The sequence below is a fragment of the Lonchura striata genome, chromosome 5 (assembly GCF_050655825.1).
Source record: "Lonchura striata isolate lonStrDom1 chromosome 5, ASM5065582v1, whole genome shotgun sequence".
In the NCBI taxonomy this organism is placed as follows: domain Eukaryota; kingdom Metazoa; phylum Chordata; class Aves; order Passeriformes; family Estrildidae; genus Lonchura; species Lonchura striata.
Window position 1 is genome coordinate 10,586,488 of NC_140707.1, and position 23,326 is coordinate 10,609,813.

Genomic DNA, 23,326 nt, shown 5'->3' on the forward strand with positions numbered 1-23,326 from the left:
TAGTTTTCTGTAAAGGACAAATCTATGCCATATGAGTCAGGATATCAAATAAAACACTGTAAAGAACAGACCAGATACACACAGCTCCACATATCCTTGATAAGAGGATTTGTAATTCTTAATTACATATTTATGTCATTTCATTATCAGATCAACTGAAAAATACTGTATGAGAAACCGAACAGTAAGAAACTTATTACTTGAATTATGGTAGGATATATTTCCATACAAGATCTTCCTAATCAAAAATCAGTAAAGCATATTATTCTTTATTATACTGAAATTAATACCTGAATAGTAAAAATGAATACACCACTATTTATTTGTAGCAAAATAATCAATATATTCAAAATCAAATGATCAGTGTGTGAATATAGATTGGTACCATCTTCCTTTTGTGAGGGATACACAGTCCTGGTTCAATTCAACAGCACCATATTTAATTTCTCCAATAACATTTTAACAAATATCACAAGAAGTGAAGTTCTAAAATACAGGTAAATAACTGTACCAGCTAGTATGGCAAGTAATTTAAAGATATTTTTAGAAACATTAATTATATATTCACCCAATATTAAAAGCAAGTGATGTAAATTAACTTCCTATTTTCCACCTCTCCAAATATTTTAATTATGTATCTACTAAACTGTATACTGGTATTTACCTGGAAAGGTTGATGAAAGTAATATCTTAATTGATGGCTCCATCCTTCCAAGCATCTTCATCACACAGCTTGCAAATCAAAGCTATTTTACCTGAAAAAACACTTCACAAGTAGGAAAGTTACATGCAAAAGGTACTTATTCCTCTGCCATGCTAAAAGCTGCATATACATGGGAAATATTCTATTTAACCCCAGCACTTGCTGCACCCTTTTTAACTTGTTATTACCTTTTCTCTGATCTGCATAACAAACCAGAACTCAGGCACACTTCTTGTCATTATCTATAACAATTTTTTCATTTACCTGCACAGCCACCCTGAGTGAGGATTCACCACCAGTCCCCAAGGTCACAGAGCTGGAAACTCAGAGTCTGAGCTCAGAGGGACACTCAGGAGAAGTTACAATCTCCTCCGAAGTGAAACACTGTTCTGTCCTGTTTTCCCAATCTATAAAACTTCATTTTTTATTTTGTTACAGCTTAATAATAAATAAGCTATACTGGTTTTGAAAAACCACCACGCCTGCACAAGCACCCATGCACACACAGACAGAAGACACAAATTTTTGCTAAAACATGCACTAAAGCAGAAGAATTTGGGTAACCCTTGATGAGTGTTAAAGCTCTGAGGGCCTCTCCCTGCAGAGTCCTGCTGCTGCATTGCTCCTCCATCTTCAGAGCAGGGGTGAGATCCAGCAGAGGGTTTGGATGGGGTTGAGCCCTCAGTCTCAGTCCACACCTGGAGCCATCTCCTCTGATATGGGCAGGCCCACGGGATGGATTCACATCCACTCCCCAGAAGGCATACGTGAACAATTCCAAAAATCTTTTCCCCCCTCTATTAACAGTGTCATACAATGCTGGCATAACACAATGGAGATTACCTGCTACCTGTACAGCAGACTTTCCTCACACAAAGCTGTTGTTAGGACACAAAAGAAGTTCCCACACTGGCATGCAGGTATTTTACTTACACTTAAATGCACCACAGAGCCCTTGTACGTTCATGCCCTCGCACTGGAGCTGTCAGCAGCTATTTCACAGCTGGCACCACCCTCTGAGACACTCGGGTAGGAACTCAGGGTGAGGGTTGAGTAGAGGGGCATAGGACAAAGCTGTAAGGCCCTTTACAAAGTAATGGTAGTTTCTCCTGCCTTCCAACAAGCAGCAGCCAAGTATTCTTATCTCCTTATTATCTAGATAATAAACAATCTACAGTGTTTTCTTCTAATATATTATTATCTTAGTTCTCCACTGTGTTATAAGCAGATACACAATCAGAATATATAATTTTCTGTTGAGATCTCCACCAGCTAAAAAGCATTAGAGCCATCCCAGCTAGTAAGTTACATGTTCATCAAGTACCTCTAAACGGCAGCATGTTGATGTCATAAAGTAAATATTTAACTACAGTCATCATTCTTCCAAACAATCCTCCTTATTTCACACATCAGAAGTTTCTGGTTTTCTCCAGGGAATTTCTGATCACTTCCACTAGTGTTACCCAATACCCCCTCATTCTACTCTTTCCTGCTTCTGTATATACAAGGCATGCCAGCACTTTAAATAAAGAATACAATCCAAAGTCACTACTGGAGACACACGAGCACAGACACAAATCACTGTCAGTCCCTGGATTTCCTAGTAGCAAAATCCTTCCATTCACGTATCCCAAGAGTTTCTTTGGTGTGCAGCTTTTAATGCAGCCCAGCCTATCCCAAAATTTTTCACACAGTTCATGCTCCCAGCACGCAGTATTAAACAAATCCTTACAGCAAAGGTGAAGCACTTAATTGTTTCTATCTCGTCCTTTGGAGAAGCCAAAAGGGCCACAGATCCATGTGCTCAGCCTGGCCTCTGCTCTGGGAAGGAGTGATGGGAGCTCCTGAATAGGGGTGTGCTGGTGCAAACCAGCCTCCTGCATTTCGGGGACCCATTTCTGCCCCTTTCTAGCCTGTAAGGTTCAGGTTTACCGGCACGGACCCAAAACAAACAAACAAACAAACAAGCCCGAAACAGTAAAACGCGCAAACAAAAAATCAAAACAAAAAGAACAAAAACATTGTTTTCACATTTGTAAAACTACTCCTGGTCCTTCCAGCTGCCTGGCTCAGAAAGCCTGGTGGAGATAAGGCTCTCTGAGAGCTAAATGCTCGCTAAGCACGGAGCAGCAGCACCCCTGTGCCCCGCCCGGCCCGCTCTGGCTCAGCCGGCAGCCGCTGTGCCATCGGCGCACCGTGCGCTTTCCTCCGGGCAGCAAAACCCCCAGCAGCTGCTCAGCACCGCCAGCAAAAAGCCCGGCTTAACAGAAACAGGGTTTGCGGGAGCAGAAAGGACCCGCTGCCTACGCCGGGGACAGGTCAGGGAACAAAGCCCAGGGTGGTACTCGAGGGAAAACCTCAGCGGCAGCCCAAGCGCCCCCATGACCCCTCTTTGACGCTCCAGGGGCGCTCCCGTCCCGGGGCGGCCGCAGCCGGGGCTCGGGCAGCGCCGGCGGGGGCGGCTCGGGGCGGCCCCGGGACTGCGCCGCGCCCTTCCGGGAAGGGGCTGGTCCACACCTGATCCCAACAGGACAGAGAGAGAGAGGCTGGTTCACACCTGACCGCAACAGCCCAGGGAGAGAGAGGCTGGTCCACACCTGATCCCAACAGGACAGAGAGAGGGAGGCTGGTTCACACCTGATCCCAACAGGACAGAGAGAGAGAGGCTGGTCCACACCTGATCCCAACAGCACAAGGAGAGGCTGATCCACACCTGATCCCAACAGCCCAGGGAGAGAGAGGCTAGTCCGCACCTGATCGCAACAGGACAGAGGGAGAGAGGCTGATCTACGCCTGATCGCAACAGGACAGAGAGAGAGAGAGGCTGATCCACACCTGATCGCAACAGGACAGAGAGAGAGAGGCTGATCCACACCTGATCCCAACAGCCCAGGGAGAGAGAGGCTGATCCACACCTGATCCGAACAGGACAGAGGGAGAGAGGCTGATCTACACCTGATCCCAACAGCACAAGGAGAGGCTGATCCACACCTGATCCCAACAGCCCAGGGAGAGGCTGATCCACACCTGATCCGAACAGCCCAGGGAGCGAGAGGCTGATCCACACCGGATCCGAACAGTCCAGGGAAAGGCTGTCCCGGCCCCTGCTCCTCTGGAATCCCGCCGCACAGCCCGGGAAAGGCTGTCCCGGCCCCTGCTCCTCTGGAATCCCGCCGCACAGCCCGGGAAAGGCTGTCCCGGCCCCTGATCCGCCCGGGTCCCGCCGCCGGTCCTGCCCCGTGCGCCGTTCCGCCCGGCTCCCGCCGGGACAGGTAGGGCAGCGCTGGGAGCGGGATGAGCCGCTCCTTCCGTGGGCGCTCCCCGGGCCCTCGTCCTGCTCGCCGGAGCTGCCCGGGCCGGCGGGGGAGGCAGCGAGGGCGGCAGGGCGCTCGGGGCCGGGGAGCGGCGGGGCGGCTCTGCGGGAGCGCCCGGCCGTGGCCCCGAGCGGCTGTGGCGCATCCCCGCCTCGGTGGCGATGGTGTTTTCAGCTGTGTGGGGTGACCCCGTGCAGAGTTCATTTCATGCCTCTGACAAAACGGGCTTGGTAGCTGTTCCCGCCGGGGAGATTTTGTTACCTCCTCCGGCGGCGAAGGCGAAGCTCTGCAGGTTCGGAGCCCGCCTGGGGCACCCTCGGGGCTCTCTCCCATCAATTCAGCGGCGAGCGGGGCCGCCGCTGTGCTGGAGCGGGAGCGGGAGCGGCGACACGTGCGGTGTTACACAAGGAGAGCCCCGCCAGAGACAGGCAGGACCAGTTCGGGTCGGCGCCTCTTCCAGGGACCCATTAGCCCGGGGTGCGTGTGGGTGCTTGCGCTGGGTGACTTCACTGCCGGGACCCGCTCCGGGTTCATCGCTGACGCTTCAGAGGATTGTCATTCTTGCTCAACTCGCGGTGGTTTCTGTCTGACAGATCCCGGCCATGCTCGCGGTTTTGGTTGTGCTGTGTCAACTGCATGTGACGGTGCTCGCGTTTCCTCACTGCCCTGGGGGATTAAATCACCTGAAGCAACCGGAATGGAAAGATGGTAACTCAGTTTTAATGCGAGATTGTGCTTTCCAAAATTGGTTCTAACTTTGTTTTGCTGGCTTCTGTTAATTGTTGCTTGGTTGTTGTTGTTTTGGTTTTGGGGTTTTTTAGTGGTTTTGTTGTTTGGCCTTTTTTTTTTTTAACTTTATGAAAAACATTAGGCTGTTTTATGCTTAATCTCAGATTATTTTAATCTCTTTTGCTGAAATGATTGATAACTGACTTTGGTGTTAAGATCAAGTATCTATCAGATCTAGTTGTAAGTGCAGACTGGGACAACTGAACTTTTGCCAGGCCTCTGGGATTACTGTGGTTGATACAACCAGAATCCTTTAAGTAACATCAAAATTCAGGAAGTTTGAAACCTGTGTTAAAACAGTATTGTTTTGGTGCTATTTGAGCACATCACAGTTGTATTTGTGTATCTGAAATGGCTTGGTGTTTGAAAGGGTTTATTTGGTTTTTTTTTTTTTTTGAAATTGATATTTTCTCTCAATGCCAGGCCCCCTTACAACACCTGGAAAGATAAGCATAGTGCTGCTTTTGCAGTTCTTCCCTGTGGAGGGAGAGGAGTGGAGAGGAACTCATAAAATCATAAATACGTTCTCCAGAGAGACTCAAGCAGTCCAAAGCAAAGCCATGTGATGCTTAACATTTTAAGCATCAGGGCTTCAAAAAGGAATTTCTAGCTTAGCTGTCCAGTCTTCTCAGTGGACAATGAGTGCTGAAAGCTGAAGAGAGATTTTTAAATGTCATCACATGGAGCAGGAGGGTCCTTCAGGGCAGTATGTGGAGCAGAAACCATGGCTAGCAGAAAAGTGCTTGTGACAGGTGATTTATTAAAATCCATATTGCTCTGGGCATAAAAAGGCTGCCTCTTCCCTGTGAGCTTCTGTGAGAACTCTCTCCTCACAATAGGCCCAGACCACTCCTTCTTTAAAGAGAGAGTTGGAAAGAGAAGTATCCAATTAATATTCAATATTTTATTAATAAAAATTTGTATATATATATATATATATATATATATATATATCTCAATAAATAATACACTAATTTAGCAAGTAGAACAGTTGCCAAAGGTATAGGGTACTTGCATTGAGTTGTCCCCCTTCAGCATTTTCTGAATATCATTTACCAGCAGAGCTGCTTCACTGAGAATGTTGTGTGGTTGTATTTTTAATAAAATGCTGGGTATCCTAAAACTGCATGGATCATTTTATCAAACCAAGGATTGCAGAACTGTATCCAGGTCCCTCACACTTAGGACACAATTCAAATCCTCCATCTGTTTCATTCTTAAAATATTGTTTTAATCACCAGGTAGCAAGTAAGTTGGAGATGAAAATATGTGACAAAGTGAAAAAAGTGCAGAAAAATGGATAAAAATTCTTGAAAAGAAAAAGGTCCATGTATCCCTGGGAATTGAGGGTTCTAGGCTCCAGGCAGTCTGATTATGCATTCCATTTTAAACAAAATGCATCAGTTCTCTAAATTAATTCAAAGGACAGCTAATACTACTTGCATGGTGAAGAGTGAAACACTACTGAGCAAAACTGAAGATCTCTGCTTCAGAAGACTGAAGTTACTTTTGTAATTTGCACTGAACCAAGAATATTGATAAATTTTTTTCCATTTAATTATTTTCCCTTTTTCACTTGTGGGTTTGAGGGAGTTTTGATTTTGGTTTTGGCTTTGGGGTTGGTTTTTTTTGTTGTTGTTAAGTCCTTTTCTCTGGTTACTCTTCAGGTGTAGTATAAATATTTCAAGCTTGGATTTTCTTGCAATTGCTTTAGAATAACAAAAACAAATGCATGTGCACATGTGTAGCTACTTCAGTACGCAGTGTAACAGTACACAAATTATATAAATACATGATGTCATATTCCTTAAATATTCTATCATATTGAAGACATAAGCAACCAATATGTAAGTTCTGCTGCAGTTTTCTCAGTTTTCAGAGAGCAAAGTGTTATGAGATACCACTGCAAGATCTAACAGTAACTATTAGGGTAAAAATTCCAGAGTGATGTGATAATCTTGCCAAACAGGCTAACAAGAACACAAAGCTAATTTGTCATTGAATAACTTTATCCTGAATCTCATCTCCTTTTTCAGCCATCCAGCTTGGTATGTAACAATGCTGTTTCTGCATTACAATTGCAAAAATAATCCTCTAGTCATTTTGCTCAACCAAATAGCCTGAATTTTGTGAACACAGATTAGGCTTTCACCAGAAACTAAGTTTTGTCCTGTATTTTTTTTTTTTTTTTTTTTTTTTTAATAAGAAACTGCAGCAAGAGCAGGCTAAAACTTGACTGTGGAAAATGCCTAGTGAGGAAATACATTCCTGTATTCCAAAGCCTTCTATAATTTCACTCACTGTTCTGGAATCTCACTTCACCACTTACTCCATGAGGCCTCATGGAACACAAAAGAGAATCTCTTCTTTTCAGAAGTCTTCAGAAATGCATGTTGTCAGTAAAAGTCATATCATGGACAAACTTAAAACAAATTAACTTGGCAATAAGGCTCCTTTACACAAAGCTTTGTGCCATGATTATGAAAAGAGAATGATTGTACAATGAATAGGAGTCTGCTGATGTGATTTAAAAACTAAATTCTGTAAATAAAATTTGGTACTCAGAGATACCAGAATATTGATAAATGTATATTTGGTTTTTTCCTTCCCCTACCCTTGTCTCCACCCGCCACTAGATGAGGGTGTTGCTTACTTTGGATCTGAATTCTGCTTTATGTGACAATTACTTTGTTCTTTAGATCTCCAGTAAAAACTGATGCTCACATCCCAGAAGGGGTCACACACCAAAACTTGACCAAAATTTATCATGACAATCAAATTCTCCCGGCCAGAGTAAGGAATAGCTGAGATGGCTTATTAGAAAGGCAAATACATTTATTTTATGTTACATGGCTGGAAAAGATAGTAGTGAAGATGACATTTTAGGTGGAGACCTTGATATTTCTTTGCCTTGTACATAGCTAAGAGATGCTAGGGAAAGAAATTATCCCAATGTGTTAAAATCTTTACCATTCTTTAAAAATACCAAATCTAGCCTTCTTAACTTGTTTTAAATCAACTTGATTTTTTTTTCCATTAGTGTTCACATCTGCAAGGGAGGCAAATTTATTCATTGGACGACATCTTCTGAACAACAGATTTGATTTTGAAGCATTCACAGATGATAACCTGGAAAGGGAATGCTATGAAGAACTCTGCAATTATGAAGAAGCAAGAGAAATTTTTGAAGACCCTGAAAAAACGGTAGCAGTTCCAATTTAATTTAATATAGTGAGGGAGGTTATTGGCTAAATAACTGTATTTTTGTACACAAATTATTGTAACACAAATTATTGTACACAAATACTATAACTCCTTTAATATAGCACTGAGAGATGACTACTTATTTTGTTTTAAAAGCAGATATCCCAATTACATGGGGTTCTTGCTTTAGATACACAGTGAGTGCACTTGAATATGTATCTTTGTCTTAAAGATTTTAGATGTGGATTTCATTCTGCAAACAAATAGAAATGAAGCTTCAGAAGTCCCACTTGTGGATATCCCTAGATTTTCATACTTCTGGATTTTTTTACTAACTTTTCAGCATCCAGTTTAAATGTTTCACATGGTTAATGTATTAATTGGCTGATTGCATCCCTGTGTCATGCCCAAAAAGTGTTTTGTAAGAGGCCAGTGTGAAGCAAACCTGCAGTTGAGCTATTGCTGAGTATTTCTATAGCACCACATTCTAACTCCCTACCTAGCCATGGCTAAGAAACCTGGTGTGTGTGTATATATATATATATATATATATGTAGGTATAAAAAGAAACAGTGAGAAACCTTTCAGCTCAATAAAGGAATGTGAGGATTGTCTGAAGACTGGTTGTTGCACAAGCAGCAAGAATCTCTCTGTGATTCTAGGTGTGCTCTGCAGAAGGAGTGAGGGATACACCCATGTTCTAAAGAAGGAAGTGTTAGCTTGCTATTGCTAACACATCCCTAAGAATAAGGTCACATTGCTAAATTGAAATCCTGCTGGAGTAATTTGCTAGGTAGCAAAAGTGAAAATTATAGCTCAACGCATTTAATGCCTGATAGTCATACAACATAAAAGTTTTTCTCTTAAATGAACCCCACTATTTTTCCTAGCTGATGTGAATTCAAGTACTGTTCATGCAAATGTTGGAATCTTAAGAACTTAACTTTGCCTCAAATACTGTTTTGTAGGGATTAGCAAAGAATCAATTGTAAGATTTTTTTTTTGTGTCAGAATATACCCTAACTTCTATTGTAATCTGGCAGAAATATGAGGTAACACTGTACAGTTAAATACACTTTTTTCTTTTACCAACTGGCATCTGAGAAATTTTACTGCAAAGTTGTAGAAGAAAAATACCATGGGATGAGTAAATACAAATCACTCAGTAGGAGTTATTTCTGTTTATGCCATTGCTAAATTCTGCCTGTGGTACCATATTAAATATAAGTCAATAGGCCTGTCACTTATGTATCTCATATAAATCTGATTCTTTTTGGGTTTTATAGATGGATTTTTGGAAAGATTATTCAACTAAAGGCCCTATAATAAAAATAGGTAAGTAATCTTTTTACTTTTTTATTATATTGCAATATTTTCTAGTTGTTATAATACTATATTCTTTATAGATCAACCATTCCGTTAAGGAAATCAGAAACGATCTTTTTACTGAAGATCACTATGATATGTACAAATCTGTTTAATTATCTGATACGATAAAACTGAAGCATCTTAAAGTGGGATCCATTATAGGTCTGTAGGTAAAACAAATAATTTCCTTGACCATTTCTTTATTACACAATTGGTAAACTTTGCTGTAATTTTGTGGCTGTGGTTTGGTTTTGTTTTTTCTACCCCCCCATTTCTTTAATAGTAATATATAACAGCCTGATTTAGGCTCAGAGTCTGATGACAGATGTTTAATAAAAAAGGGTCAGTTGGACTTAAGGAAAGATTTACAGCCTGATCATGAAGTACATGAAGGAATATTTGGAAGGCATTGGAAGACAAGCATCCCAACAGTTTCATGTAGAGAAAATGGGGCATCAACTCCCTTTTGCTTTAAGTTGATTGTGAATGATTCTCTTGAGTTGTGTTGCACAGATTTACAGCTTCTTACAGCAAGTTAAGACATTTGTGGAAGGAACAGCCTAATAGCAGTGCAAAAGTAGTATTTTACAGTGTAAACTGAAGGCTGGCTAGATGAAAAGAACATAATGAAAATCACCAATGTTTTCTCTCCAGGTGATGAGGCACTACAAAAGATTAACGTCACAGGACTGCTCATCAGCCTGGTTGCTGCTGGAATACTGTTGGTTATAATTGCACTGATTATCTTCTACTGCTGCAAGAGCAGATGCAAATCAAGGCAACCACCAGAGTAAGGAATTTCACTGTTTAAAAAACCCAAACACACACAAAACAAAGTCTTGCTTAAGATTGGCATTTAAAAATAACTGTGGGTTTGCCTAACTATTGTATTCTCAGAAAATCCAGTGGAGTTCTAGTTCTTACTTGCCTAGGAGCAAAGTTAAGTGAGCACCAGCAGTAGTTATGCTGCAGTTAATAACACAAAAACATAAAACAATATTGTACACCCAAACCTTTGGGTTTGCCTTTTTTTTTTTTTAATTGCATATGTGTGTGTTCTTGGTTTCAAAATATTCTGAGATAATGGAATAATTTTAGTATGTGGGGGCCTGCAATGGGAAGTCTAATGTGTTCTGTTGGTGCTTTGAAGTAAGCTGTATGCTCCTCTTGGCATGTGCTCTACCTCAGATGTAAGTGGTTGTGGTAGTAGATGATTAAACAGTTTGGAGGAAATGCTTTTTTAACCAGGAGTCTACTCCTGAGTGCTCCTTTGTCCTAAACTTGAAAGGAAAATAAAAGGATTCTGTGCTTTCTCTTATGAATTTCACATCACTGAGCTCTTCTTACCCTGTGGTTTGGAGGGAGTATTTGGCTTCTGCTCTTTGTGATCACTGAAGGCATGCTTTTCCCTCTTGTGGGGTTTGGAGGTTTTGTTTATTTTACTATTAAGACTTAATCTTCCTGCTTCCATTTAAAGCAAAAGTTTCCACTTACCTGCTGTTACCTTTGTTTAGGCACTTGGCTTATGTGAGGAGCAGAAGACGGAACTCAGCCAGCATCTTCAGGAGGCACGAGGAGTTTTCCTTGAGCCCCGTTCCCCTCGGAGCCGAGGACTCGGGGCTGCCCACGTACGAGCAGGCGGTGACCGCGGCCGGCCAGCACAGCGTGCCCCCACCCCCTTACCCAGGGCCCCCCAGGCATGCACGCTTCTTCCAAAAGTCCATGTCCCTCCCTGGCCCCTAGGCACAAACCTCCTGCTGGGCTGAGGGGGGACTGCTGGACTTAACATGCTTTTGAAAAAAGTGTGTGCTACCTTGCATATTGCAAGATGATTTACAGAAATGTGAAAGATCTCCTGGACAACCAGGATGGAGTGAAGTTCCCATTTGGGAAAAGAGGTCACCTGGCACAAGGGCTGCAGGACTGTTCTTTGCACAAAGGCACTGTGCCAAGAGAAGAGAATGCATAAAGAGCAAGTCCTGTACTGCTGCCTTCTTCCATATGAGCCATCCCATCAAACTATTGATGTTTCATTAATAGTTTCATTGTTTTTTTCTTCAGAAAGAACAGTATTTTAATTGCTCATATTGATAGTAGCCATTGTTGTGACTTAATATTTTAAACCACCATAAAAATCTACTTGGTTGTTTGACAGATTCGCTTCTTTCCTGGGTGAATTTTCTATTCATTCTTGTAGTAGACTTGAGTGCAAAAATTATTTCATGGCGTGATCTGTCTAATATATATATATATAGTCCTCTAGTGGATTACACTGGTTTGGTTTAGACATTGCTGATCACACAACTTAATTTGTTGTATTTCTATGATCATCATTTTGCATCAAAAGGAAGCATTCATTACATGGCACACTACCAAGTGAGACAAAGTATACTTGCATCAAATTCTGTTGATGTTCAACAGTAAATACCAGGCCAAAGAGAGTAAATAGAATGCTGTGGGCCAGTGGGTGTTGGGCAAAAAGCCAGAGATTTGTCCCTTTTTAAAAAGCTACCCAGGTTTCACAGGTAATGTTTATTTCATAGTTTAAAAGTTGAAATGTAGAGAGAGACATTTAACTTTCAACCCAAAGCTGACCTACCCCCTAGAAGCACTTTAGTAAGTGTGTCTTGCACTACAGGGACAACAAAATGATACTTTTAACTAGAATGAGACATCATATTAGATCAAAAATCAAGACTCAAGAACTCCTGAGTTATTGGTTCACTGTGTCAAGACATTTTCTGTATCTACAGCTGTAGCCACCATTAATTTTACATAATATTATTAGAATATCAACCCCCAGAATTATGCAGCCTATAGATCTTGCTGAGCAAATTGCTGCCCACCACTTGTGTCCCTTGGCCTCCTCAGCAGAGGAAGCCAGAGCAGAGGGTCTCACAGGAATCATGTCAGACTGGTTTCTTGTTTGACAGTGGCTGTACAGTTTAGGCACACACCATTAAGTTTTTTAAGAAGAAACAAGCTCCCCCTTCTTTCCCCCTCATCGAATCAATGCTGACAACAGCAAATTATATTTCAATTTGGTGCCTACAATCCATTTTATATTGTAAGTTAAAGGATTAAGGGTTGAAATGAATATGTGATATTTCACTGAATCTTACTGTTTTTAACATACTAGAAGCTACAGTGTTGTTGAGCAAGGTGCAGAAAATTGGCCTGAGATTTTCAATCGGCAGATGTCTTTGTAATAATGGAAACACTTCAAATCCTGGAATATAGAGAGAGTACACTGACAGTGCTGACAGTGCTACACAATGCAGTCTTGCCCTTTGAAAAACAAATACAATGCAGTTGGTAGCAGTGCCACTGGTGTTCCTGTTCACAAAACTTTACCACTGAATTTGGCTTCTGCCGAGTCAAAAATCTCTCTCCAGCTTCTTTTTTTTTATTGAGAGATGGGGGAATCCTCCTGTTGGGATGTTTCAATTCACTTTTGCCCTACTTGTAAAAGCATTTTGAAGTTCTTGAAGTTCTGTAAGACTGAAAAGAATTGTGTGAGGCCACTGTTGACAAAATAGGTTTTGAGAACCTATGCAATCATAAACTTGCAAATCATTCTCCCATATTCCCCTTGCATTTAGCTAACAATTTAAAAATTTTTAATGTGAATTTTGAGCAGTAGAGCACACTTTTACATAGATTTTTCCTGGGACTCAAAGATTATTAAATAATGCTACTGATGGGAACACTGCAAAGGAATGGGCTTTCACAAGGCTTGTGACCATTCAGAGATTCTTCAATGTTACTACAGCCATCTAGCAAAGCCACATTTTAAATACACTCCAGAAATTGTACAGAATCCCATTCAATCACTGGAAATTTGATTTTTCTGCTGTTCCTACAAATTATTTGCAACTGATCCCATTCAATACAAGCAAAAATCTCGTCCTTCATAATTAATAAAAAAAATAAGAGGGTATAACTGTTAAACATCAATGGTGTAATGCTTTGGGCAGTAAAGTACCCTTTCAGTAGAGTAAAACACTCAAATTTACTCAAGGAGTCTGCACCTTAGACCCTGAAAATGGCAGGGACTGACATTCAAACACTGGTTGCACATAGCATGATAATTTGGAAGACACATCCTGCATTTTACAAAGAAGGAGCCAAGTGTAAAATTTAGTTGAATACAGTGTAAACTTACCTCTTGGTAGAGGGACAAAATTCCTTTGAATAGCACTTGTTTGGGTTGAGTTTGTTTTCCTTCTTTCATACACTGACTCCTGGCACACTCTTACCTTGTATCTTGTCTCTTTTTAGAGCTCATGGTTCAACAGGGTTAACAGAGGGAAAATCAACGAGACAGACTATGGGGAGTTATTAATTTATATTAAAATTAGTTTATTTTGCCACACTTCCAAATTTTACATGTAGCTGCTTTTGAAAACAGAGTTGCTATTAGAATATATAAAGCAGCAAATGACTTGTACTTCAGAGACCTTTACAAGGCCGTTTAGTAGGACCAGGGGAAATGGCTCTAAACTGACAGAGGCCAGGGTTAGATTGGCTACTGGGAAGAAATTCTTACTCTGAGGGTGCACAAGCTGTCCCTGGAACCCTGGAAATGTTCCAGGCCAGGTTGGATGGGGCTTGGAGGAACCTGATCCTGTGGAAGGTGTCCCTGCCCATGGCAGGGTGTCTGGAACTGGGTGATCTTTAAGGTCCCTTCCAATCCAAAGTATTCTGTGATTAAGTAGGAAGAGGAGGAGGAAGATTTTTTGAGGAGCAAAGCAGCAGCAAGTTAACCTAACTTGTATAGAGATGTAAATTATCAGTGTTTTGACTTTGGCATTTCTTTCCAGGACCTTTAGGAAAGACAGTGGATTTTAAGTGATTTAACAGAGATCTACTATGATAGTTGAAAACAAAACAGTAAATACTAGTGTTTTAGTTGAAAACACTAGCAAACACATAATTCTGTTTTAAATGTGTCACTATTAGTGCTGTTAGCCATTGCCTTGAAGAATTTTCCAGAACAGCCTTTCCAGCATCACAGGAGATTACAGCATGCAACCTTTTATAAAACAAAACAGTTTATTAATTAGGGCAAATAATAAGGGTCAGGAAAGCGATTTCTGGCTGTGTAAGTTGAAAAATAAAACACTGAACCTGCTTACTGCTGCAATAAGAAAGCCTGCTATGTGATACTATATCAATTATGCATTTATAGGTTGAGGGGTTGATGGGGTTTTTGTGAATTCATTAGAGCAGCAAAACTGAAGTACCACGTGGAAGTGCACTTCCTCACCACAGCTCATGAAAATGTGACTTGTGAAGCATTTGATTCTGGTCCTGTCAAGGTCTATGGCAAGGTTTTTATTGGCTGCAGCTGAACTGGGATTGGAGCAAAAAATGAGATAACTGATCACTTCAGGTAATAAAAAGGATAATGCTCTGCCAAATTATTTACCACAATGCTGTTGCCAAATCCAGTTCAGAGTATTCTATTGTTATAATGATGCCCACTTCTATTAACTAGAATGTTTCAGTCTGATCTGCCCTTAAAAGTTATATTTGAAATCTGAAAAGCATAGCAAAATTCCTTATTATTCCTGAGATTACCAGCTGTGAATAAGATTAATTGAATACCTGCAGCTTATTAGCAACACTACTTCTAGCTTTAAATAAACCATCAAAGTAATAAAAAAAACCCAAAAACAGCAACAAACCAGACTTTCCCATCCACAGTCTCTCCTGCCAACAAAAGTTTTACTGCTGCTATCCTTGCTTGATCCATGTGGCATTGAGAAAAGGAAGGAAATTCTGGGTTTAGAAGCCATTTTCAAACACTTCAAACATTGTCTTTCTGTACTGTAAACATCTTTCAATCAATTCCTGTCACTACAAATTTATCACTATCATTTCCACAGTAAAGAACTTGCATGTGTTTTCCTCTCAAAAATCTTAAGCAGATCTTCTCAAATAATCTGCTCTTTATTTAGCTATTTTTAACTATTTCCAGTAATTTCTGAACTGCATAAACAGTTACTTAATCTTATGAACATATTTCCTTCTACTCATCTGTCAGAACACTTTGAATGTACTTATCACTGGCTATATTTATTTAGAACTTTGATTTCAAGTGCTGTCATATTTTGGGTGATCGAGTAGCAATATTTTAGTCTCTGCTAGTCTCTATATTATTTTGTATAACAATTTCTAAATAAACATTTATACAACTTAATCACAGCAAAAGAGAAAATTCTAATTTAGCCTATGATTAAAGAATGAAAAAAACCTCTGACAACTCTTTTGATTTCTTTTAAACGTAGTTGGTAAAAACATGCCCTCTTCTGAAAGCACTTAGAAGGACAAGAAAAATGGAGACAAACTTATTAGCAGGGCCTGTTGTGACAGGTAAGTGGTAATGGTTTTAAACTGAAAGAGGCTAAATTCAGACTATGTGTGAGGATTTTTTTTTTTTTTTTTTTTTTACCATGAGAGTGGTGAAACACTGGCACAGGTTGCCCAGAGAAATTTAGGATCCATCCCTGGAAACATTCAAGGCCAGGTTGGATGGGACTCCATCCATGAAGGTATTCCTGCCCATGCCAGGGGTTGGAATTAGATGACCTTCAAAATTCCCTTCCAACCCACACCATTTTACTGTTAGATGATTCTTCATGCCATATAGCACTTACTGGTAGAGAAAAAGGGCCATGGTTTGTTTTCTTTAACATTTGCAATTTCTACTCTGGACAAAATCTTCCTGCTCCACTGCTCCAGTTCAGCTGAGCATCTGAGGTTTATGAAGTGCAGACACTGAAGATGAACCCTTCAAGACAAAATCTCACTTAAGCAGCTGTTAGCCCTTCCATCTTCCTTGACTTTTGTCAGGCCTTTAGTGAGCAGATTTAACACAAAAAATACCACTTTCCTAGGGGTACTGAAGTAAGGTCCCCTCAGTGAGGAGCAGAACAGGCATGCAGAAGCAAGGCAGGAAGCAGGAATTCCTCATTTGGTAACGGCAATTTCACTCTGAAGAGGAGGCACACATGATACAGTGTGTGTGGACTTCCTCAGAGAGGCAGGAGGGCTGTTAGAGCAAATATGGAGCACAGTGAATTTCACTAAATTAAGCCACTCTTGATTTACCCTCTGGAATAAAAACAGTCAGAGCTGTGCTATTTCTTCCAACCATACAAGAGGAGCTGAGCTCCCCACAGACTGCCCAAATCTACTCCTATATTTGAACATCTAATGAAGCTTTTTAACCAGTCAGCTGAACTGATATTTGAAATACAGCTGATGGGATAGATGCTTCATTCTCATTAAGTGTCTTGGGACAATTCCTTCTTTCACTCCATTTATATAAATTAATCATGGCAAAAGAGAAAATGCTAATTTAGCCTATGATTAAAAAATGAAAAAAACTCTGACAAGCCTTTTCATTTCTTTTAAATGGAGTTGGTAACACTTTCTTCCTTGGTATGTTTGGTAACATTTTCACCCTAAGTGCTCTTTTCCATAGTACCTAGACTACTGAAACACTGAAGCAGTAGGGGCCATCAGATGCAGGCATCTTGCTGCCTAGATTCTGGGAGCCTCCAGGAGCTCCCACTTTAAAGGGAACAGACAGACTGCGTCTGGAAAAATATTTCAGTCTAGAAACTGGAGCAGTTAAACATAAGTTTTGAGATGGACCCATTTTAATTTCTGAAGCAGTGCCTACTTCATTTAAGAAACAAGAAACACCTCTGATTGCTCAGATCAAGCTTCAGTTTAATTTCTCTGAAGATCAGCAAGTACTGAATACATAAACATCCAATATTTCACATTAAACACCCAGCACTGATGTCATACAAAGGAAAATATCTTCTAGTAAGAGTTAAAACAAAATACTCCCTATTAAAAATACGAGTGTGTTCAAGATCAAAGGTTTTATTTAGGGTTTTTTTCCCTTCATGTCATTGCACATTTCTCCCACTTAACTTGTATGAGTTCTGGTCCTTACTAGATCCCTTCATAAATCACCCAGTGAAAACATAGACAGCTTTCTCAGGAGTGGCTGAGTTGAGGCAACACAAGTGCAGTGGTGGCACCTTGGAAAGGGTGGAAGCACATGACCAGGAGGAGGATTGGGAACTCCAAGGAAACAAGACTTTCTCCTCATTGCTGCAGTGAACTTCCTACCAGCTCCATCATAATCTGTCATGCCAGAAGTCAAGCTTCCATAGATCAGCTTTAGTTCAATAAAATGAATTCTGAAGATTTTGTTTCATTTGTTTGTACATACACTCAAATTTTTAAATAAATGCACAGAGCAATGTACATGAAGAAATTCAAAGGACAGAACTTGCTGTGAGGTTCCAAGACAGAGCATGCTCTTTGAAAGGCAGCACTCCTTCCCTATTCACACTTATCTTAATGCCTAGCTTTATGTTTAAAGAGGCCACGTGCCAAATTAAATGCAAAATCTAATCTGTTAAAGCACCTGCAATTTTCTGCTTTGGTCAGAATCACAATTACAACAACAAACAAAACAGTCAGTGATTAATAACAAGCCTAACCAAGACTCATGTTATTACTGCCTATCTGATCTACTCACTCATTCCTGCTCATGCAGGATACCACAGGCTGGCAGCAGGCACAGCCTGCACAAAGGTGCTGCATCCAGGATGTGTAGCTGTCCAACAGTGCTCAATGGAAACATGTGCTGCAGAAATCTTATTTTGTGCACTTTTCACAATGTGTTGATACATCAGACCCAATTCAGCTTCAGCCTGAACTTCTTCAAACTTCATCCGACTAGGCACATTCAAGTTATTTGACTGTTTTATCTTTGAAATGTTAGTTTTTGAAAAAGAATGTCCTCAAGTCTTCAAAACACCGTTTGCAAACAATTGTGAAGATTCATTCTGTCAGCACAAGGCTATTCGTTAAACTTATTTCTAGAGCTTTTGTTGACACATGGTTATCCACTGAAAGCTAAGCACTAAGATGTTTGTGTATGTTAGCAAACTATTTATGATACTGTGATAGCTCTAAAATAAAGTACTATTATGTGCTGAAATACAATCTTTTTGAGAGGAAAAGGCTTTGGGGTCACCTGTGGCCTTCCAGTGCCTGAAAGGAGCCTGCAAGAGTGGTGGAAAGGCACTTTTACATGGGCACATAGTGACAGGACAAGAGGAAAGGCTCTACACTGGAAAAGAGTAGCTTTGTATTAGATTTAAGGGGAAATTCTTTGCTGTGTGAGTGGTGAGGTACTGGCACAGACTGCCCCACCCCTGGAAGTGTTTAAAGCCAGGTTAGATGGAGCTCTGAGCAACCTGGTCTAGTGGAAGGAGTCCCTGCCCATGACAAGGGAGATGGAACTGGATGATCTCCAAGGTCCCTTCCAACACAGGCCATTCTATGATTCTATCATATACAATATAAAACCCAATCACACTCAACTCAAACACTGGCCTACATTTTCCTGGTAACATAGTCTAGCACACTGTGCAACAAAGAAGCTAATAAATAAATAAATGTATCAGTTACAAATAAATACATTGTTGCCAATCATGAACTGGAGCATGATTTTGGCCCTGGATCTGTGATTGCTATATTGCTTTAATTATTATAAAATCACAGAAAACTGCTAATTACCCCTTAGCTTGATCCTGCATTTCATTTGGTATACGTTCACTCTAAACATGTAACCAGACCTCAAAAAGCAATACTGCCATTCAGCATTGTGTAACAGCGAATGAGGATTTAAAGAGAAACAGGAAATCTTCCCTAAGGGGCAATGTATATTAGCTAACACGGTTCTGCAACAGAGCTGGCTTGATTCTGATTGAAGTGTCACACAGGCAGGGGAGCTCACCACTGTCTGCAGAGTGCACTCCTAGATCCTAGAGAGTTCCCTATGGAATATACCATTAGCCAAGACAACATCTCGCCATCAGAAGTAAAACTTCTCTGTCATCTCCTCCCTGCTGTGCACTACTGCTGCTCCCCCTGAGCCAGCTCTCATTTCACACAAAGGCAAGCTGACTCAGCTCAGCAAAATTAGGAAAAATCACCTCTGGCAGAAAAAGGTAAAAGTGAAAAAGGGAAGCCAGGGGAGTGACTTCATTACTCAGCCTGTGGCCAGAGCTCATCACTAGAAGTGAGAGAGTGAAGCAGGGAAGGAGGGACAGTCAGGCCTCCTCCTCCTTTGGGTGTCAGCAAGCAGCTGAGGCAGCCCAGCCCTGCTGCCACACCATATCTGGGGGCAGCAGCACGTGCTGCAGCACTGCAGATCATTCCTCAGACCTCAAGCAGATGATTCCCATTAAAATGTTAATTACTTATATCTGTCTCCTAGCTTTCAAATGATATTCCTCTATAAAGGATTTATTTTTTCCAAGTGGAGACTCTTGGTTTAGGGAATGAAATGAGAAACAAAAAAAAAAAAAAAATCAGTACTGCTCCAGGCTGGTATGCTGCACAGATTGTGTTACAGTGCTTCAACTTAAGATTTTGGTCTTAAATAGAGAGAAAAATTGTATTAGCTTATGTTTCAGCAAGATATTTTTATTATATTAAATTCTTGACTTCAGAGAGAAGCACATATGATATCACTACTGTCTACAGACACTAAGTTATGCACTACAGTTCAGAAGGCATTCTAGCCCACCAAAGCTTAGTTCCTAAACAGCAAGTAACAGCTGCATTTGAAATAAAACCATTCCTTATTAAGACAAGAATCCAAGTTTCAGAATCATAAACACATCTAACATGGCTGCTAAATATACATTTTAATATGTACACTTTAATCTAAACAGTAAAAAAAAAAAAAAAATCGAATTAACATGATCTATCAAAGGAATTTTTCTATCCCTGAACAGATCTTTCAGAAAAGCTGCTTATAAGTATCCTGGGTACCAGGATACTATAAAAGCACTTACTCTCAACATACTCTTTTGTTGTCTTAGAGAGAAAAGTGTTACAAAATACAATTTGGTTACAAAAAGATAAAATGCACAAAATTTGAGAAAGCTTTCCTAGACAGAGGACAGCAAGGAGCAGTAGGGGCCAGTTTAATGAGAAAGCTGCAGAAGTCTCACTAGCTGATCTCAGGACAAGATTTCTCTCATACACAGGAAAAGCAAATCACTGGATAAACTGACTTTATCTGATGGTTATGGGCATCAGTGATTAAGCTTCCAGTCTACTCCACCTCTATTAAAACCATGTAAAGGAAATTAAACTTAACAACAGCTGTCACAATTTCTGTTTCACTCAACTTCACTATTTGATTGCCAGAAAAAAGGATCTACTCCAGCAATGTTCAGAGAAACACTGTGTCTGTGGTTCATTTAGTGGTATAAATGCACTGTCTATGTTTCCTTGCCTGCAAATCTGGACGGGTTCTTGTTTGTGATTTCTCGTGTAACATGATTTTACAGCCATGTACCCACCCCCACATTCTCTTTAAAGCAGTTTTGTAATGGAAATAAACAACATAATGGTAACTCTTTATAGTTCGTGTTGACATTACTTGAGGAAAAAAAAACAAACAAGACACTAGCAGTTTTATAATTTATTAACACATCATTCCAAATTTGGGACAAGAAACTCCACAGCAACATGTTCACTCTAGAAAACCAAACACTGCACAACTAGATGGAAAAGGCATTTCATATCAGGTCCATGTATCACCCTCCTCTCAGGCCCACTTGAGGGAAGCAGTGTGCTCTAAGTGTGATAATATAACGGAGATTAGTGGAGATCCTGCAGGGAAATAAAAAACTGCGGGTCCTTCCCCACCGGAAATGTCACTTTCAATAGTATCAGCCGCAAACGCTGCACTATTAGCATACGACTGGAGTAATTTTCTGTCATCAGGCCTCGTTCATATGTAAAACAGCAACACTCCTGTTTCCCAGGGGAAGGAGGTCTCCCACCCCCCACACGGCTTCTCCAGCTGCAAGCAACACAGGTGCTAGCTTATGCAAACACAAGGAAAACTCACTCTGCTGGTTTCTGGCTTTGGTGAGCTGCTGATTCTCCCTCCACCCTCTGCCCTGGCCTCTGGGTGACTTTGCTCCTCTCCTCAGTGCTGATGACTTTCACACTTACCTTTCTTTCCCTCCACGGCTGCATTTCTTCCTGCTGCTTCTTGAATTTAGGCATGAGAAAAGCAGAACTTCAGCTTTTCCTCCTGAAGTCTCATACCTTTCTGCTTTCCCATTGAATACTGATCACTCTGTCTTTTCATTCCAATGTTGAGGTTTTTTTGCAACTTTTTTTTAACATCTAATCTGATTGGCTGTAGCCAAGTTTCTAAATGCATTTCACTACAGAATTCATTTCAGTCTGTGGTTCAGTATTGCCTGGAGTGCTACAAACTGAATCTTCAAAAGACTTACTCGGTCATTAGCATACACCTTCCTCTTCTGAGCAGTGCCTTCAGGTGCAGTCACCCTCTTTTCAAGAGCATATTCCTCATCTTTACCTCTGAGGCACATTCCTCCTGCTCATCTCAGCGGCCTGCCTGTCTTCAGTCTGCGGGGAAAGCAAGACACCACAGTTGACTCATCGACACTCATGTCCCCTTTGCTGCTGTCCTGCTCTGTGCAGATGGTGCCCATTTCCCTTATTCTTTGTTTTAACAAGCATTCAGCAAAAGATACAGGAATTTGCTGTCTACAAACCAGGTGGCTTAAGCTCCTCTAAATAAAAATAAACTGCTTTAGCCAGTCCTAGCTGAAGTAGGTCTCTAGAACCTCTCTGAAGTTTTACCATTTAAATTAAGACAGAATAAAAATAAAGAAAGAATAAATAGATATTCTCTCTGTTCTCTTCCTAGCTGACTTGGCGCATACAAGAAAGCTGGAAAGAGACTTTTTACAAGGGCATGTGATAGGACAAGAGGCAACGGCTTTACACTGGAAGTAGGTTTAGATCAGATATTAAGATGAGATTTTTTTACGGCGAAGAGGGTGAGGCACGGGACCACACTGCCCAGAGAAATTGTGGCTGCTCCGTCCCTGGAAGCGTGCAAAGCCAGCTTGGATGGGGCCTTGAGCAACCTGATCTAGTGGAAGGTGCCCCTGCCCATGGCAGGGGGGACCGGACTGGATGACCTTTAAGGTCCCTTCCAACCCGAAGCTTGTCTAGAGATCCCACTATACTACTCCGTTCGGCCCCAGGCCTGCGGTGACTTCCTGGTGGGGAATGCCGGGGTCTCGGGGAAAGCTCAGCCACACAGCCACACAGCCGAGGCGGTGGCGGGCGGAGGCTGGGCGAGCCCCGCCGCGGGGGCAGGCGGCCGGGCGCGGCGTCAGCGCCGGCTGACGGTGACAGGGCGGGCGCGCCGCCCCGCCAAGCGCTCCACAATGGGGCGGCTGCCGGGCTCCATCTTGGCGGCGGCGGCCGCCCCGGAGCCCGCGGCTGGCGGCGCTTCCCCTCCGCGGGAACAACATGGCCCCGCCCCGGTTCCTCCAACAAAGCGCCAGCGCTTCACTTCACCGAGGAACCGGCCTCCCCCACAGCCGACACCGCCACCCCGCCCGTCCCCGCCTTCAGCCCCCCCACCCCGCCCCGGTGGCGGCTACCGCCCCCCGCCACGCTCCGCTCCCGCCGCCGCGCTTCCCCCTCGGGCCGCGGCCGCCCGTCCGCGATTCACAGACCTCCTCCTTCTCCTCTTCCTCCTCCTCCTCCTGCTGCTGCTCCCGCTCCGCCCGCCGGCGCTGCTGGCGGCGGCCCCGCGGCCCCTCCGCCGCGGCCTCCCTGCCCCCGGACACGGAGCCCGTGAGCCCCAGTGCGCTGGCGGGGGAGGAGCATCCTGGGAACGCGCAGCCCGACATGGGTCCGGCGGCCGCGCAGCCCCCGCCGCCGCCCGCAGCTCCGCCCGCCGCCCGCCGCTGAGCGGGAGCGGAGCGCAGGGGGCCGCACGGGGCCGCGGCGCTGCCCGCCCCGGATGAGGCGCCGCTCCCCCCCCGCGCCGCTC

General features: G+C 42.3%; 2 protein-coding genes and 1 long non-coding RNA gene across 8 annotated transcripts in view; 1 reads left to right on the plus strand and 2 right to left on the minus strand.

The window, feature by feature from the left end:
- CCDC73 (coiled-coil domain containing 73) overlaps nucleotides 1-3,145 on the minus strand; it is a 72,400-nt gene extending 69,255 nt beyond the window's left edge. For all 3 annotated transcript variants that reach the window (XM_085579639.1, XM_085579636.1, XM_085579637.1), the window contains exon 1: nucleotides 665-3,145. The gene's annotated coding sequence lies outside the window, so the exon portion shown is untranslated. The remainder of the gene's footprint in view (nucleotides 1-664) is intronic.
- Nucleotides 3,146-3,677: 532 nt separating this feature from the next.
- PRRG4 (proline rich and Gla domain 4) lies at nucleotides 3,678-11,532 on the plus strand. Of its 3 annotated transcripts, XM_085579658.1 has the most exons (7): nucleotides 3,678-3,794; nucleotides 3,895-3,975; nucleotides 4,611-4,725; nucleotides 7,847-8,010; nucleotides 9,297-9,345; nucleotides 10,033-10,168; nucleotides 10,893-11,532. In XM_085579658.1, exons 3-7 carry the CDS (start codon nucleotides 4,620-4,622, stop codon nucleotides 11,119-11,121), a joined length of 684 nt encoding a protein of 227 aa, XP_085435784.1. In that variant the 5' UTR covers nucleotides 3,678-3,794; nucleotides 3,895-3,975; nucleotides 4,611-4,619; the 3' UTR covers nucleotides 11,122-11,532. The 3 variants fall into 3 exon arrangements, with proteins under 3 accessions (XP_085435784.1, XP_085435783.1, XP_085435785.1); XM_085579657.1 differs by lacking the exon at nucleotides 3,678-3,794 and having other exon boundaries at nucleotides 3,842-3,975; XM_085579659.1 differs by lacking the exons at nucleotides 3,678-3,794; nucleotides 3,895-3,975 and adding an exon at nucleotides 4,140-4,494.
- Nucleotides 11,533-17,104: 5,572 nt separating this feature from the next.
- On the minus strand, nucleotides 17,105-23,324 carry LOC110469131 (uncharacterized). Of its 2 annotated transcripts, XR_002465209.3 has the most exons (3): nucleotides 23,007-23,324; nucleotides 21,744-21,879; nucleotides 17,105-21,105 (listed from the first exon to the last, which is right to left on the minus strand). It is a non-coding gene; the product is annotated as an uncharacterized LOC110469131 (long non-coding RNA). The 2 variants fall into 2 exon arrangements; XR_014955291.1 differs by having other exon boundaries at nucleotides 17,105-21,879.
- Nucleotides 23,325-23,326: the final 2 nt, after the last annotated feature.